This window comes from Emericellopsis atlantica (genome assembly GCF_019669845.1).
Source record: "Emericellopsis atlantica unplaced genomic scaffold F5Z01scaffold_2, whole genome shotgun sequence".
Lineage (NCBI taxonomy): Eukaryota > Fungi > Ascomycota > Sordariomycetes > Hypocreales > Bionectriaceae > Emericellopsis > Emericellopsis atlantica.
The window spans coordinates 523,581-540,247 of NW_025764704.1; the positions used below are offsets into that span (position 1 = coordinate 523,581).

Sequence of the window (16,667 nt, forward strand, 5' to 3'; positions counted from 1 at the left end):
GTCCAAGTCAGGAAACACTCACGACCCAATTACATGTACCTGCCATACAGTTCCCCAATCCCTTAGATGTCACATTGCTCCTTGTCCGACGTGTTTCCAAGATAGTTGTGTAGACGCAATGTAACTATGACGGAGCTGAAAATGTATCGATGTGTAACTGGAATTGATGCATGCACGGTCAGATAGGTTACGCGGGCACAATGGAATCCGCCCAATATTTTGACTAAACTGTCCACGCATGTTCGTATTATACTGACCATGAGCGCCGCTCAGGCAAGGCAATGTCAGCATCGAGGACCTGTGTATGTCCTTTGCGTTCCAGTTTCCGTGGATCCTGCAATAAGCAAGATGCTGCTCAAATCTCTTCTCAGGTAGTCCGTGTCCCTACCTCGCCCCGTCACAAGCGACCGCGCCGGTGTCGTCCAAGTTCCATGCACGCCGAGAAACTGCAAGGTCCTTAACTGGTAGCTCAGCCGGCCACTCAACGAACAAAGAAGGTGAGTGTACCCATCGGCCTGCTTCTTGCCGCTAAGCCGACGTTATACGGTATTCTTGGACAGCACCAAGTTACGGATGACATTGCTTTTTGCGGCGGGTCTCGCACTTTCACGGGATACAAACCAGGCGTATGTACACGTAGTGATGTCGTCGATCAAGGCGCAACGCATCTGCTTTGACAAGCCAAATATTAAGCCACAAGACGCCTAGTGTAGGCAAATATGCCAGATCAGTCGATGATCTGCAGGCTAGAAATTTTCAGGTTGACCGGTCAAGGACTCTAGGGGCAACAGCGTGAATATGTACGTGTACCCCGGACAGTTGTCCTGTTGCGCGCTTGCGCCAAGCCAGGCCCCGGCGTCCTGCGTCCTGCGAGTTGCAACTTGCAAGCGGTTGGCCAAGCTCTTGCCAAGGAGAGAGAGGGATCGGGCCGCCAACTAGTGGGAGCGGAGGGCCGGGGAGACGGCTGTTCGACCGGCAGGGCTACCCAAAACCTTTTCTGTTGACCGACTTGGCCCTTGGCGCGCGCCACTGATTCGAGATACGCACTCTGAAGCCAGCCCCTCGATCTCCATGCGGAGTGGTGCCCTACTGAAAGCTTGTAAAAGCCTTCCGTCTTAGCTCCGGCAAGATCTGCCGTAATGTGTTTCCAGCCTTGCTTAAGTTCTCTTCTCTCATGTTCGCTGATGTTCGCGTCGTTGGTTGCCTCTCATGTCTGACATGGTCCAATAACGCGCCTTGCCTGAGAATTAGCAAGCACGCACCCACAGATCGACTGGTCGGAAATTATCTGATCATCTGCATATCGTGCGTCGGAGCGGCTGAGGTTACAAGGGGGGGCCCGGCAGGACACGGCCTATGAACATGATCGAGGACTTGTACGTGCACACAAATCAATCATTGAGTAGCACAGTCTCCGTATTGAGATGGCAAATGCAGCACGGTTTCGCTCCGAAGCCGTAAAGGGGCCGATCGCTCAGTCATTATTACGTGACCATGCACGACGTGAATCAATAGTTTCCAGAAGGACCTGGGATCCAGAGACAGGAACCTTTCGTGCCGAGCGTGTTGCAGGATCCCCCAGGCACACTTTGCCCGTCCGACGGCGCAACAATGAGGGCACGCACTCGCAGTGCATGCTCCAAAAAGCGCAGCATGTTCAGCTTCGACGTGCGTCTTGTCTGCATGGCAGGGTAGCAATGGATATACACTGGCCTACGGGGTACATGTAGTTGATGAGCCTTCAATGTTCCGGGGTTGTTGTTCGCGCGTGCTTCAGATTCGATGGTCGGCATCATGAATCAAATCTGCCGTTGTCAGCCTCGTCTGCAGTCAGCACTATCAAGCGTCGATCCTCCAGGCTAGAGTCACACGAATCAACTCTCCGAACTGCCGGGGGGAGGGGAAGATGCCTATTTCCAGATAGTGGTGGCCAGAAAAAGCGACAGGTCACCGCGCATAGAATTACGATCCACCGCGCGCAGGCCAACCAAGAGCGTGCACGGCACCTTATTCCTTTCCGCGGACCGCCCCCGGCTTGCCATGCGCGTGCAGGATACGTACATTGTTTGTGTTTCTTTTCTCTTGCGGGCCAATGTTCCCTCAGCCACATCGTCACCGTTCGGGTGAATGCGTCGGCATAGACTACTTCCGAGCGTCTGCATTCAATGTTCTGTGCTGCCTCGTACCTACATCATTGCACAGTTCAGCTTGGATCCTCCCCCACCCCTGACCGCAACTGTGCCATCCTCGCCTGGCTTCCTGCGGCCTCAATGGCGACTGGTGGCATCCTGCGGGGCCAAGGCAGGTCTCAGCCATATGCACGGCTGACAAGTTGATCAAACAGACTATCGGACTGGTCGGGCAATCTGGTCCGAAGAAGAGTTGTTGTTTGGTCGCCACTGCGAGAAGGAAACGTCCAGTTCTGCCGGATGCCCATTCGTAACTGACAGTTGAGTACTTGTGCTGTCATTGACCCATCAAGTGGCATTGGGGCTGCAGACGTGTCGTGTCACTTCATGTCGTGGCAGCACGCTTACTCTGGACCGGACCCTCGTCGTTGTAAATTTTCCTTCTCGGTACAGATGGCCATGAGACATCCCTTGTTTGCAGAGACAGACCAACACTCAGTCTAGACAGAGCACAGCCAGCCATGGCCTCTTCAGACTGCATCAGCATCGACAATTCGCTTGGGCCTCACGCAAGCGATTGCAGAGGTGGCTTTGACTTGACGCTTTTCTTTGAGGATGTCGTGCTCACTATTCCCATTGCCTCTTTGTTACTATTAGCAGCCCCTTGTCGGGTTTTTTACCTGCTGAGTAAAGGCACCGTCAAAGTTAAAGCCGACTATCTACGATATTTGAAAGTTGTAAGTTGCACCTTCTTTGATCGACTCATTCAGAGAGAACTGTAATGCCTCTTTGACCTCTCTAACTCTGCTAGCTCTCATATGTCCTACTCAGTGCCTCTCACGTTGCTGCTCTCGTGCTTTGGACCCGGGCGTCTGCGGTGCCAACTAGGGCCTCTCTGCCAGCAGCAGCATTGTCGTTTGTCAGCTCTTTATCTCTTTTGGTATTATCATATGTTGAGCATCTCTACTCATATCGTCCCTCAAGTATTATCAACCTGTTTCTCCTCTTCTCGGCCCTGTTTGATGCTACCCGCACACGAACACTATGGCTGCAGCCATATAACCGTTCAGTTGCTATAGCATCACTGGTATCAGTCGTTTTCAAGTTGGTAGCATTTTCTCTCGAAGCCATTGAGAAGCGACACATCTTGCTCCCGGCATACCAGAACTTGACACCTGAATCTACCAGCGGTATACTGTCACAATGGCTCTTCTCGTGGCAACTGCCATTGTTCCGCGCAGGCTACTCCAATGCTCTGGGAATCAATGACTTGTTTCATCTCGATAAGCATCTCAAGTCGACGCTCCTTCACTCCAAGCTGCAACAACGCTGGTCGACCGGTGAGTCTGATGAAACTCCAATCTTAGTTAACCGGGAGCTGAGCCATATAAGCCTCTTCGCGATCGAAACACGCCTTGTTGTTCAAAGTTGTCACCAGTCTCAAAGGCCCAATTTCGAGCATTGTCTTTCCTCGCCTGTGCTTCATAGGCTTTACTTTCTGCCAACCGTTCCTCATATCGGCAACCCTCGCGTGGGCCGAGCGCGACAGCGATTCGGATGATCAAGATCAAGGATATGGCCTGATTGGCGCGTGGTTCCTAGTGTATCTTGGCATTGCCGTGAGCCTGCTGTCAGATGTTTGGATGTGCTGCAGACCACTGACTGTGCATAGATCACCATGGGCCAGCACCAACACTTGACTTTTCGGGCCATCTCCATGGCACGCGGTCAGCTCATCTCGATGCTCTTTGACAAAGCGACGGACCTCACAATCACCGCCGCAGACCCTACCGCAGCTCTCACCTTGATGAGCGCCGATATCGAAAGAATCGACATGGGCTGGCGTACCGCTCACGATATATGGGCGAACCTCATCGAGATTGGCATTGCCATTTATCTACTCGAGCGCCAGCTGGGTATAGCCTGTCTCATACCCGTTGCAACTGCACTCGGTGAGTCAACAGCTGTGAAGTGGAGGATTCCGCTGACTCCTCAGTATCAATCGTCGGCTCCGTCATCGCCGTGAGCTTTGTCATGGCACGCCAAGCAATGTGGCTCGAAGCCATCGAAAAGCGCATCGCTGTGACGTCCCAAATGCTGGGCTCCATGAAAGGGGTCAAGATGTGTGGCTTGACTAGTGTCCTCGAAGCGCGGATCTCGTCCATGAGAGATGACGAGCTGCACATCTCTGGCAAATTTCGAAGACTTCTGATTTGGAACATGGGACTAGGTTTGTGCTCCCCCTTCTGTAGAAACACTTGTAGCTGACCAGGCGGCTTGTCACAGCATACCTTGCCCCCATCCTCGCCCCTATCTTCACTTTCACAGCGTATAGTCTCCTGGCTCGCAATCAGGGTGATGGGGGTACTCTGGACACGAATCGTGTCTTCACATCCCTGTCCTTGTTTGCGCTTCTTCAAGAGCCCCTGACCTCGTTTGTCACGTCTCTGTCGTCCTTTGTTGGATCCATCGGGTGTTTTTCTCGCATTCAGGCCTTCCTGGAATCCGATGTCCGCAGCGACCAGAGGCTGGTTCATGACACTTCCAACAGCGGGAGCAGCTCGTCGCAATCTACTCTATTCAAACAGAGTAATGAGAAATCGGCTTCAGAAACGAACGTGGATGAGTCTGGTGAGGCACCAGAAGGATCACCCACAAGGGAAAATGGTGTGACCATCAAAATCCAAGATGGTGCTTTTGGCTATGATTCGGACAAGGATCCCAATCTGACCGACATCAGCATCGAAGTGCCATCCTCTCAGTTTACAATGATCGTCGGTCCAGTCGGTAGCGGCAAGTCCACGCTGCTCAAGGCTATACTGGGGGAAGTATCCCTCATGGCCGGCGCCGTTCACGTCACGGGCTCCGAAATTGCGTATTGCGACCAGACACCGTGGCACATGAACGGCACTGTACGCGCCAGCATCATTGCTTTTTCTCCCGTGGATGAGCGCTGGTATGAGCAGGTTTTACAGGCATGTGCGCTGACACAAGACCTTCGCCAACTTCCCAAGGGAGATCAGACCACCATTGGCAGTAAAGGTATTGTTTTGAGTGGAGGCCAGAGTCAAAGGATTGTGAGTCACTTTCGATCGATGATTCTTCACAGACATCTTGCTAATCTTTCATAGAGTTTGGCAAGAGCTGTTTATGCACGGAAGGACACCATCATCCTCGATGATGTTTTCAGCGGCTTGGACGCTCACACCGAGAACGTTGTCTTTCATAATCTCCTTGGCGGCAAGGGTCTACTGCGACGGTCGAATACGACTGTCGTCATTGCCTCTTCACGATGTAAGTCTTGGTTCATGAGCATTTACCCCTTACTAAACAATTCCTAGCCAAGCGTCTTCCCTATGCCGACCACATCATCTGCCTCGACGGCACTGGCAAAGGATGCGAGCAAGGAACATTCCAAGAGCTATCCACTTCGGATGGTTACGTTTCTCAATTGCTTGTTACATCGGCGGATTGGACACATCCCTCCGCAACTGATCCTCTGGACGACGATTCAGCCGCCAAGCTGGAGCTCGCTCAACTCGAAGAAGAGAAGGACGAGGCCGGCCGCCGGACTGGCGATATTGCCATCTACACATACTACATCCGCGCCATTGGGTGGATCCCCACGTTCATCTTCATCTTTGCCATCTGCGCCTTCATCTTCTGCCAGTCCTTTCCCACCATCTGGCTGAACTGGTGGGCGGCAGCGAATGCGGAAGAGCCACATCAACGCCTCGGCTACTATCTTGGAATATATGCCATGCTGGGCGCACTAGCTCTCATCTTCCTCATCGTCAGCTGCTGGCAGATGATCGTCACAATGGTCCCATTGTCAGGCAAGAACTTCCACTCCAATCTCTTGAGGACGGTGCTCAACGCACCCATGTCCTTCTTCGCTGCCACGGATGCTGGAGTCACAATCAACCGCTTCAGCCAGGATTTGCAACTGATTGACATGGATCTCCCCATTGCGGCGCTCAACACCTTTGCTACCTTTGTTCTTTGCATCGCGCAGCTTGCACTCGTGGCCGTTGGCTCGTACTACACTGCCATCGCATTCCCGTTCCTTTTTGCTGCGCTCTGGCTGGTGCAGCATGTCTACCTTCGAACATCTCGCCAGCTACGCTTCATGGATCTGGAAGCCAAGAGCCCTCTGTATGCATTGTTCACCGAATCCGTCACGGGTTTGGCGACCCTGCGCGCTTTTGGCTGGCGACGCGCCCTGGAGGAGAAGCTCTACAACCTCTTGGACCGTTCCCAAAGGCCATTTTACCTACTTTACGCTGTGCAAAGATGGTTGACCTTAGTCCTCGACATGTTCGTCGCGGGCATCGCCGTGCTTCTGGTTATTCTGATCACGCAGTTGCGCGGTGTCTTGCCCCCTGGGCTCATCGGCGTTGCGCTCGTCAACGTCATCTTGTTCAGCCAGAATCTGAAGCTGCTGTTGATGTTCTGGACCAATCTTGAGACTCACATTGGTGCCATCTCCAGGATCAAGTCCTTCACTACTCACACCAAGTCGGAGCACGAGGTGCAGGAGAAGGAGGTTCCTCCGCCAACTTGGCCATCACAGGGGGGCATCGAGTTCGACAACGTATCTGCAGGCTACAAGTAAGTGCATCTATTTGGGCTATGATGGGAGGCATAATTCTAATCGTCTTTCCAGGTCGTCAGAGAACGTTCTCAAGGGCATATCATTGGCGATCCAGCCAGGCCAGAAAATTGGCATTTGTGGACGAACCGGCAGGTAACGTCCGCCTAGAAAAGTACCCCGTCATAGAAAAGTGCAAATGTGCTAATGATATTTCTTTCTGTCACAACAGTGGTAAAAGCTCAATGGTTTCGTGCCTCTTCCGCATGATTGACATCCACGACGGCCGGATCACCGTCGACAATGTCGACATCACAACCATCCCAAGGGAAGAAGTTCGCACGCGCTTGGTCGGTGTGCCACAGGATGCATTCCTCATCGACGGCAGCAGCGTGCGACTCAACGCAGATCCGGCTGAGAAACTACCGGACGCAGCCGTCGAGGATGCTCTGCAACTCGTCGAATTGTGGGACATCGTGGCCAGCAAAGGCGGCCTCGACGCACCGATTGACGACTTACATCTCTCCCATGGTCAGAGGCAGCTATTCTGTATTGCCCGCGCGATGCTGCGTCCCTCGCCGATCATCGTTCTCGATGAGGCCACCAGCAGGTAAGTAGTATCCAACCTATTCTATGCATCGAACCGCAATAGGTGCTCCAAATGGTCACTAACACACTCGTCCAGCGTCGATGCACATACAGACGAGCTCATACAACGGATCATGAAGGAGAGATTCTCCAATCATACAATCCTTTCCATTGTGCACAAGCTCGAGTCCGCTCTTGATGATTTCGATCTAGTGGCAGTCCTGGACGCCGGTGTGCTGGTCGAGTTTGGGCCCCCTCGGGAGCTGCTGCAGCAAGGCGCAGACAAATCTCCATTTGCCGCCCTCTACGAGAGCTTGTCCTCCAAAGTCCATAGTGCCAAAGATGCAGATGTGGCAAGGTCAGGTCCGAGAGTAGACACAAGCGCAGAGGACGACACCATTTCACCGCTTGCTTGAAGAGCAGCCATGCAGGGCTTGGGCAGCATCACTATATCCAGTCTCAAGTAGACTTACATAGAGGGTACCAAAATGCAAAGGAGTCGAGCACGATCTCACTGTGTCTCAGAATAATTCGCAAGTCTCGTCGACTCAATGCGGATATACTGACGCATTGCCTGTGAGAGACGTGCGCAAGAGTAACTTCCGAGACCTCCGGACATCTCTGTTCCGGCCACGGTTCCACGTGTCAAGCAAGCATAAAAAAGGCAGGGGAAATGCCCTTCTTTGTTGAATGTGCTGGGATCGAAGAGCTCCATGCACGTTTGTGGCGATCATCTCTCGCCGTTGAGCATGACAAGAACGGTCATTCGTAATCAGAGAACCCCGGTGTCCCTGACAATCTGCCTCTTGTGGATTATACTTGCAGTAGGGTTTAGGTTCATGTCTCTCGAGACATGATCCAATGATAGCGCTGCGAAAGCCTCTCCTGGTCGATGGAGAGCTCTTCTGAAGCCATCAACCTGAAAAATGATGAGAAAGAGGTGCCAGCTTGTAAGAATATCTCGATTGTGACTTTCAGATCTATCCTTTATCTGTCTAATCGTGGTCTCATAAATTACGTGGCAAACTCCCCTAGTTGTAGTGCAAAAATAAACAAGGCCTCCAAATCTATGCCAATTGACGCTTTATTTTTCGACTCGCTCTACTGCGCCTGCATTTTGCTGGGAGGAGTTCCCCGACCGTTGCGGTTGCGGAAGAAGAGGATACCCTTGCCGGCACCCTGCGCATCAGCACTGGGCTCAACCCACTGACAGGTACGGGCGCTCTTGTACATGGCCTTGATGAAACCCAGCAGAGCACCCTCGGTATCAGCGCGGTAGTGTTTGCCCATGACCGGCCTGATGGCGTCCGATGCCTCATCTGCGTTGTAGAAGGGGATGCTGCTAATGTAGTGGTGCAGGACATGCGTCTCGGCGATGCCGTGGAGGAGATGGCGTCCAACAAAGCCCATGTCTCGGTCGATGGTGGCAGCAGCCCCACGAACGTAGTTCCACTCCTCGGCGGTGTAGTGGGGAAGGGTGGCGTCGGTGTGCTGGAGGAAGGTGATGGCAACTATTTGCAATGTTAGCTCTGTCAGTTCACAATTTGAATGCCCGATGGGAACTTACCCAGCCAGTGGTTGACCCAGAGCCAAGGCACCCAGAACCACACAGCCATGTTGGCCCAGCCGAAAGTGTTGCCGAGGTAGATCTGGACAGCGGCGTTCAAGGCGATGCCAATATCCGAGAGAACAATGAGCTTCGCATCCTTCTGCTCGTAGAGAGGGCTGCTTGGGTCGAAGTGGTTGACGCCTCCGCCCAACCCGTTCTTCTTGCCCTTACCGCGACCCTCACGCTGGCGCTCGTGGAAGTTGTGGCCCGTGACGTTTGTGATGAGGTAGTGAGGCCAGCCGATCAGCTGCTGCCCAATGAGCATGGACAGAGTGTAAATGGGCGTCTCCTCGGTGAGCTCCGACAGCTCGTGGATGAGGTGGCCAACTTTGTTTGCGTACTGCTCACGCGTGCGTGGGACAAAGACCATGTCACGCTCCATGTGACCGGTGGCCTTGTGATGCTTGCTGTGCGAGATCTGCCAGCTGAAGTAGGGCACAAACAGAGCAGAGTGCAACAGCCAGCCAGTAGCATCGTTGATCCTCTTGGAGGCGGAGAACGCACCGTGGCCACATTCGTGAGCAATGACCCACAGGCCAGTGCCGAACAGACCCTGAGGAATGGTGTACAGAGCCCAGAGGAGAGCGCGAGCGGCCACATTGGGGACGTACTCGGGGGTGTTGAATGTGTTGAAAAGGTAGAAGGTCGTCGCCAGGCAGGCCATGTCGCGCAGGATGTACGACCACCCGCGAATGGCAGAACGCTCGAAGCAATGCTTAGGGATAGCATCGCGGATATCCTTGATGGTGTAGTCGGGGGGCGTGAAAGAGTTGCCGTTCAGGTCCACGAGATTGGCATATTCATCAGCCTTGGACGCACCCATGTCCACGGAGGACATGGAGGAGAGAGACGTCGAAGAGGCCGAATGGCGGGGAGAGTCTGAAGGACTGACAGCCGCAGATGACTCCGAGTCGTTCACGGTGGTCGATGTGACGGTACGGCGAAGCACTGGGTTGCTGGGCTTCGCAGCACCAGTGGAAGTAGAAGCGGACGCCATGATGAGCTTGACGATGAGCAACTTGGCCCTTTGGTGAACAGTGTAGGGGCAGACAAGAGGCGGGATGGGTGTGAAGGGGAAGAGAAAGAAGAAACTCTAGCCAGTTAGCCAGGAAGGATGAGCTTGTTTTGTCTAAGGACTGTACCGGTAATTAATTAGAGGAGAGACTGGGTCGGGAAAATCTGTGCAAGCCGATCATGCTGTAGCAGAACGCCACTTTGTGCCAGCCAGCCAGCCATCCCAGCACAACAGACGGCAAATCTGGAACTTGAGTCGGTGAACCGCCGTTGACGGCCGAGGGGCGCGTGTGTTTGTGCGGCTCTTCCAGAAGTATGAGGTTCCGCTTGGCAACTTTTTGTTGGGGTTTCTCAGGGACTGCAGGTGGGGTGTCGACTGTTCTGGATGGCGCTAACGGAATAAAGGGCCCTGATTGGCGGGGTCAAACAGCTCCCTCCTGAAATACAGTTGGAGAGATTGGCAGGCTCGATGTCGTCAAGCTCTCTCAATGGTTGAGAATGAGGAAAGTGTGATCCACCACCTGAGGCAGGCGGGCAGGCACTCCCGCTTGTGCATCCGCAGTTACCTTTGTTAATTAATTCCACGAACTTTGGTTCTGACATGTGCCAGTGCTGCTCTCAGTGGTCTGAACGTGTAATTACAGGAAGCATCGTTAGGTCTAGCCCTCACAGCCACTGGTTGCAATTCCAAGTGCTGGATCACTCACACAAGACTGGAGGCAACTGGAGTTTGAAATGCTTCTGATTTTGATTTGGCGCTACAATTCGTGCTTGAGTCAAGTGGGGTCCGTGTGTACCATCAGATAAGACGCTTCAAGTCACAGGGCGAGTAATTCTCTTCCTACTCCGTCAGCTCATGCACATATCGAATGCTTGTCTCGCTTTCAGCCGAGAGGCACTCGCCTCCTCCATTGCTCCGTCGACATGTGATGCCGCGAAGCTGGCCATGACGGGTTGACCGCTCTTGTTGCACGCGGTTCTGGGCCTAGCTTGAGGGCATGATCGGATCATGTCGGTACACTAGAGAGGCGCAGGCAGACCAGTGTCTTACCACTGGTCTTTTCAGGTTTAGGAAGGCATATACTCTTCCGGCTATCACTCGTCCTTGTACTGAGCTACCGAGACAGAGCATCATCTTCACATGTGTTTTTTGCTCGGCTGGCAAGCCTGGCATTGCGGTGGTCCAGTTACAGTGTACACACCACAACGCCGCCAGTTTACGGCCGTACGCGGGAACGCTGAGCTCCAGTCGCTGTTGGCAGCGCCTTGGCGCTAGAAAGGCTGCAAAGTCAAGTATTTGCCACGTTTGACACTAAAAACTGATAGTGGCATCACGACTCGTTGTGGTGGCCACTCGCAGAGCCCTCCTCTACTGACTCGCAAATTATCATATGATATTTCAATGAGCCTTCTTGCAATGGCATCGTGCTTCCCTGCCTCATTTTGAAACATACACTTCTATCATCATGTAAACACGAGTTGCCTTCGCCATGATCCGACTTTTCGCGGGCGCTCGACGTTGTTGGGGATGTTTGTTGGGCGTCTATGCTTGCCCCACGTGCAGGGTCGTGAAGCGCTGCCATTTATTTAGCCAGTAGCGGCTAGCCTTATCACATTGGTGCTAACAGACAAGGATCTTCAAGAATGGTATGCCAAGGGATTCCCACAAACCCCTGATTTCGCCCCGCGATTCCTCGCGTCCCCACCAATAGGACTGCCAGTAAGTCGGATCAGATCGTCCTGCGGTTACAACTTACCGAGACACCTACCCTGCAACAGCCCTGTGATCGTTGTCGCGACGAGCGTCTAATTATCATTATTCGGTCTGTGGTTCATTTGGTCCCGAGAATAGATCTAGATATTAACAGGCTTTGCGTGTGGTCCACAATATTTTGATAAGCTTGTTTTGTTGGTGGGCGGTTCTCGTTCAGGCAATGGCCTCAAACAAACTACCTTGTATTTCAACTTCATCAACTTATTTGCCCTCACAATGTCTCTCGTTCCCGCTGAAGATAGGTCAAGTTACTATGAAAGAGAATGTCACTACGGAGTACTCCGTACCAAACAACGAATCCCAAGGCATTCAATCACGCGAAGAAAACTAGGCGTAGAAGCATAACCTTGCCACAGGCCCGAGATAGGCCCAACCATCTCCATAGTAGGCCCATTCGTCCAACACTCCGCAATGCATCTCCCTATGAGGACTTCAAACTGACACCCGCGTAAAACTCCCCAAATCCCACCAGAAATTGCATATCCCAGGCAATGTCGAAGCGCTCCATGAAAATGACAAGTCCAAACTCCACGGTGGCATAAGTAACGCCCAACCAGACAAACCCACCGCCCGAGAAACCATTACAGCGCCGCCACCACACACCCTCACCAAGGCACCATTCGTCCCTGGCTGTCGATCACCTGCCTCAGCCGCTGCGGCATAAAGTCCACCCACATGTTCACCCTCTCCTGATCAAGGCTCGCCCAAGCGTCCCGTGCCGCCTGTCTCAGCTTCGCGTCGCTCCAGTCCGTGAGGGGTTCAACAGTCCACTGCTTGTGAGGTGGCCATTGTGTGTCAAGGGGATTGAGGTCTGGGCTGTCGAGGCAGTTAAAGTAACACTTCAGTTCATGCGCGGCCTTCCACTCTTGGGCCATGTTGGACTTGCTCGCGCCGCCGTGGGCAAAAGCTTCAATGTCCTCCTCAAGAATGAACTGGTTCGTGCCGCTGAGGTCGAGCCATGGCTTAACGACACGGTCGAGGACTTTGCCCGTGTAGTCTGCCATGGACATGACACCCGTGTGGTTGGGATTGGTCTGGTCATCATAGAAGACCAACTCGCTTTTGAATCCATACCCAATCGCTGCCCAGCAGTGCACTCTCCTAATGTCGCGGCCCCAATCAGCCGGTGGCTGATCTTTGCATCCCTCACAGTACTTCTCGCCAGGGCGTGGCAGAAGCCTCATCTTGCCATCGAGGCCGAAACCAAAATGAAGCTCGCCACTGAAGCGAATGAAACGCCAGTTGTGTGGTTGTGGGTAGACCTCGAGCATACGCTCCGCATACTCCACCCGCTTCTCCCGCGTCTTTTTGTGAACCCAAGAGCGGCTGCATCCTAGACAGCGGCGATAGCCGAGGGTGCCCATGGTGCGATGGAGCGTGCGAGCATTGCAGTCGGTTTCTAACCCGGCCTCCTTGGCGAGGCCGTTCCAGTTGAGGTTGACCTCTTCATACCGTTCGTCCCAGAGAATCTGCTCCATCTTGTGCTGGTCCGCTTCGCTGATCTTGTTCGGGCGCCCGCGCGTCTCTTCCCATTCTGGATTGTTCCTTTTCGAAGCAGGGATGCTTAACGCGGCATAGCCTTGGGAGCGCGAGAGCTCAAAGTGTCTAAAGATGGCCGACTTGTTCACGGGCAGGCCTTGCGACTCGAGATACGAGATGGTACCGCGTACCATGGCCCTTTTGGGCGTGTCGCCGTGCTTGTAGCCAGAAACCATGATGTCGTCCCCTTTTGTCGCGTCCTGTACCTGTTCGCCCGGGTCGCTAGGAGCAGGCGCGTCACGGCGGCGACAATTGTGAGGACGATGGTGAGTGCTTGTTTTTGTCAGACCGCGTCCCGGTGGTGGTGGCCAATTTTCACCGTTCATCAAGTCGCGCGGTCCCACCCACACTCTTCCTTGTTAGTCTCTATCACGTGATGTACGATTTGGTCACTGTCCTGATCAGAAGTTCCTAACATGTCCGTCGTGATATATTTCATATGTAAGTATTTACTGGTCCTTTGCCTAAAATGATCAAGTCATATCGCTCGCATTCCAAGATCAATGCAAGTCTGCGCGGCATGCCTCGCCTGCCGTCCAGGCTCAGCGAGCGGGCGACATCATCAACGCTATCCTCGCAACATGTCCATGTACAAAAACATTATCAATCGATCCATCAATGACCGTGCATCCTCCTCTTTGTCATTGGCGAGTGTCCAAGTGTTTTCAAAAATATTCTTCATGTCCGGCCGGCTGCCTTCACAGCGGCAATGAACTTTTCTTCCGCCCCAGGAGCAGACAAAGCAGGCGGCTCGTCCTTCAGCTCTGGGTTCAGAGATTTCGAAATTGTTGATTTCACCTCGGTTCCAGTCCGCACCCCCAGAAGAGTCATTTCGTTCTCGAGCAGGATAGCAACCGCTGCGCGGACAAGAAGACTGTCACCTTCGAAAACATATATGTCCCAAAGTCGCGCTGCGGTGTCAACTGACAATTGCGCAGTGAAGATACTTGCGAACACTTGTTGCAGGTAGATTCCAGGGTCAGCGTCCTCGATCACCTTCACAAGATGTTCGTGCAACGTCGGCGACTTCTGACTCAGACCCTGGAGCACGTAATTGTACGCCGACGACTGCGCTCCATAGTCGGAGGTACAGAACGAGAGAGGTAGTGGTCTGTTGAGAATGTTGGCGAGGGCGACAAAGACAGCTGCGGGGCTCGTCAAGTTGAGCAAAAGTAAAGCAGCGACAGTCTGGAGAAGTCAGCAGATGCTATCGTGATTACGGTTTGGGGAAACTCACATTACAACCATGCACATAACCAACGTCGTTGCGGTACATTGCATATGCCATCAAGACGTCCACTAGACTGCCGTGCAAGGGTCCTTCAACATCGAAGATGTGGAGACCTTGCCAAGTGTCGTGGGCAGCGTCCTGTCGGATCTGGGTGAACCATTGTGCCTTGCGATGATCTTCTGCGCTGCCTTTGTCCTGTTTGACCCTGGACTCAAGCTCGTGTGCTCGCTGCAATGCTGCCTCAAAGGAAGCCTCAGTCAAGCCGAGATCGTTGCCGATGGCTTGCAACCAAATGATGCCGCGGCTGCGCGGTGGCACGCCTTTCCACCACATATCTCTGGTTCTCCGTTCGCGAATCGCCTGGTTCCAGTTGGGAATGACCTCGTGTTCCCAAGCATGCATGGCGCCATCCAGCGTTGTTTCCCGGGCCTCGGTTCGTGACCGGCGCGCAGCTTCGCGGCGCTCATCAGCCTTGGCACTTGCAGCCATCATCTTCTGGTACTCTCGAATGTGGCGGCGCTCCTCCGCCGGGTCTTTGGGTGGCAGCCATGACGGCCTAGTCCTGCTGAGCACTGCTTCCTTCTCCTTGGACACAGGCAGAGGGTCGATCATGACGTTGGTACGCCGTAGCGGTGGGAGCTCGGGGGTCGACTTGACACGTTCTTTCTTGTCATAGGCATATTGGTGCGAGCGCTGCATCGAATTCCATGTGTTCGGACGGCCTGATGCAGATGGTCTGCGCGCACGCTCCTCCTCCTCATCAGCATGCTCTTCCAGCTTTTCTGTCAATGCCTTTGCTTCCGCATTCAGATGGGCCAAAGCAGCGTTCCACGAGTGCGCGCGGGTCTGGGCTGGACGGTTGGGCGACCTGTCTACCTGTGCCGCCTCTTCTTTCCATTTGGGCGACTTCAGTGAGCCTTGTGCCTGGGCGACGGCCGGCGTGCCATTGCCCACGCTCCGTACGCGCTCCTTGGGCTGCTGTCCTCGATCAGGCGATGGAGATAAGGAAGGCTGCCTACTAGGCGGCCTTTCGTGCTGCGGCCGAGGCGAAATTGGGACGTTATCAAGAACGAGGCCATCCGGAATATCATCGTCCTCGTCCTCATCGCATTCGTGCTCGAGTTCGGCAAGGGATTTTCGTTGATTCGACTGCCAGCTTCCTCTACGAGGCCTGGGCAGAAATGTCGGGTCTCTAGGGTTTGAGGAGATTTGAGGGCTGGGACTTCTTCGTCGCCCGGAACCGGGTTGGGATCTGGATGAGAAGTTACTGTTGCTCGAGCGCCGCCGGGGCGATGTTGGATGGATGGAATCGGTGAGTACCGTCAAGCTCGTGCTTCTTGGGTTTGACGTTTGGAGCGTAGATCGGAGATTCGACTGTGAGGACGATCGGGGCGCGGGTGTTCGTTTACTCGTGACAAGGGACCTGGCAGTTGTCGATGTGGCTGTGGTCGGTGAGGTGATTCTGTCCATGCCTGGTTGGCGCGTGGATTTCAGGGTGGCACTGTCATCGTCGAGACCAATGTCTTCGAAGTGGCCCACGTCATCCAACACGCTCGCATCGTCGCTATGAACGGAGGATTGAAACGAGGAAGACTTTGAAGATTTCGATGTGGTCATGCCGGGAGGCGAGCTTGGGGCAAGAGGGGCAGTATCGAAGTCGGCAGTAGAAATCATGACTGCATGGTATTGTACAAGTGCGACGACAGCTCGGTCGACGGTATTAAGATGTTGTGTAGCCGTCCAGCTGCCTTCACTCTGAAACGAGGCCTGGCTGACAGACGAGTAGTGGGGCGTTCCAGTTGCAGGAAGTTGAACGCTGAGGTGGCTTGTGATAGCAAGGTTGGATTGAAGGGACAAACGAGCGTGAGGGTAGCGATAATGGGCTGAACAAAAAGCTTAGGTGTATAAGTTTGCTAGAAGAAGAGAATGCATAGATCAAGCGAGTGTGTGAGCAGAGGAGAATGAGGTAGTGGGACTAATTGTGAAAGAAGGATCATGATGATGATGTTTGTGTGCGATGGCGCGCTTGTCTCTTCTGGAAAAGGAGGCAGATTGGCGCTCTCTAAGCCCCTGTCGCGATGGGCGGCTGATAGCAGGAATGTCACTGTGCGCCAGTTGCCTGCGGAGAGAAACTTGGGGAAGAACAACACGGGTTTTATTATTTATGGGCCCGTGCCTCCCGCTTCCCCCGG

At 53.7% G+C, this 16,667-nt stretch overlaps 4 protein-coding genes across 4 annotated transcripts; 1 reads left to right on the top strand and 3 right to left on the bottom strand.

Moving 5' to 3' along the window:
• Positions 1-2,650: 2,650 nt before the first annotated feature.
• F5Z01DRAFT_632555 (P-loop containing nucleoside triphosphate hydrolase protein) lies at positions 2,651-7,724 on the top strand (the record flags this gene model as incomplete). The annotated part of the gene is made up of 11 exons (XM_046261867.1): positions 2,651-2,866; positions 2,941-3,469; positions 3,618-3,748; positions 3,802-4,081; positions 4,102-4,359; positions 4,416-5,206; positions 5,261-5,423; positions 5,471-6,740; positions 6,796-6,876; positions 6,953-7,330; positions 7,373-7,724. The coding sequence occupies 11 exons, from the start codon at positions 2,651-2,653 to the stop codon at positions 7,722-7,724; spliced, it is 4,449 nt and encodes a 1,482-aa protein (XP_046122402.1).
• A 492-nt stretch (positions 7,725-8,216) lies between these two features.
• Positions 8,217-10,123, bottom strand: F5Z01DRAFT_198577 (delta12 fatty acid desaturase). Its single transcript, XM_046258073.1, has 3 exons — positions 10,060-10,123; positions 8,876-10,008; positions 8,217-8,819 (listed from the first exon to the last, which is right to left on the bottom strand). Exons 2-3 carry the CDS (start codon positions 9,912-9,914, stop codon positions 8,410-8,412), a joined length of 1,449 nt encoding a protein of 482 aa, XP_046122403.1. The 5' UTR covers positions 9,915-10,008; positions 10,060-10,123; the 3' UTR covers positions 8,217-8,409.
• A 2,187-nt stretch (positions 10,124-12,310) lies between these two features.
• F5Z01DRAFT_670196 (uncharacterized protein) lies at positions 12,311-13,420 on the bottom strand (the record flags this gene model as incomplete). Its single annotated transcript, XM_046264525.1, has 1 exon — positions 12,311-13,420. The coding sequence occupies one exon, from the start codon at positions 13,418-13,420 to the stop codon at positions 12,311-12,313; it is 1,110 nt and encodes a 369-aa protein (XP_046122404.1).
• A 232-nt stretch (positions 13,421-13,652) lies between these two features.
• Positions 13,653-16,571, bottom strand: F5Z01DRAFT_643378 (TBC domain-containing protein). The gene is made up of 2 exons (XM_046262705.1): positions 14,482-16,571; positions 13,653-14,432 (listed from the first exon to the last, which is right to left on the bottom strand). The coding sequence occupies exons 1-2, from the start codon at positions 16,147-16,149 to the stop codon at positions 13,923-13,925; spliced, it is 2,178 nt and encodes a 725-aa protein (XP_046122405.1). The 5' UTR covers positions 16,150-16,571; the 3' UTR covers positions 13,653-13,922.
• Between the last annotated feature and the right edge of the window lie 96 nt (positions 16,572-16,667).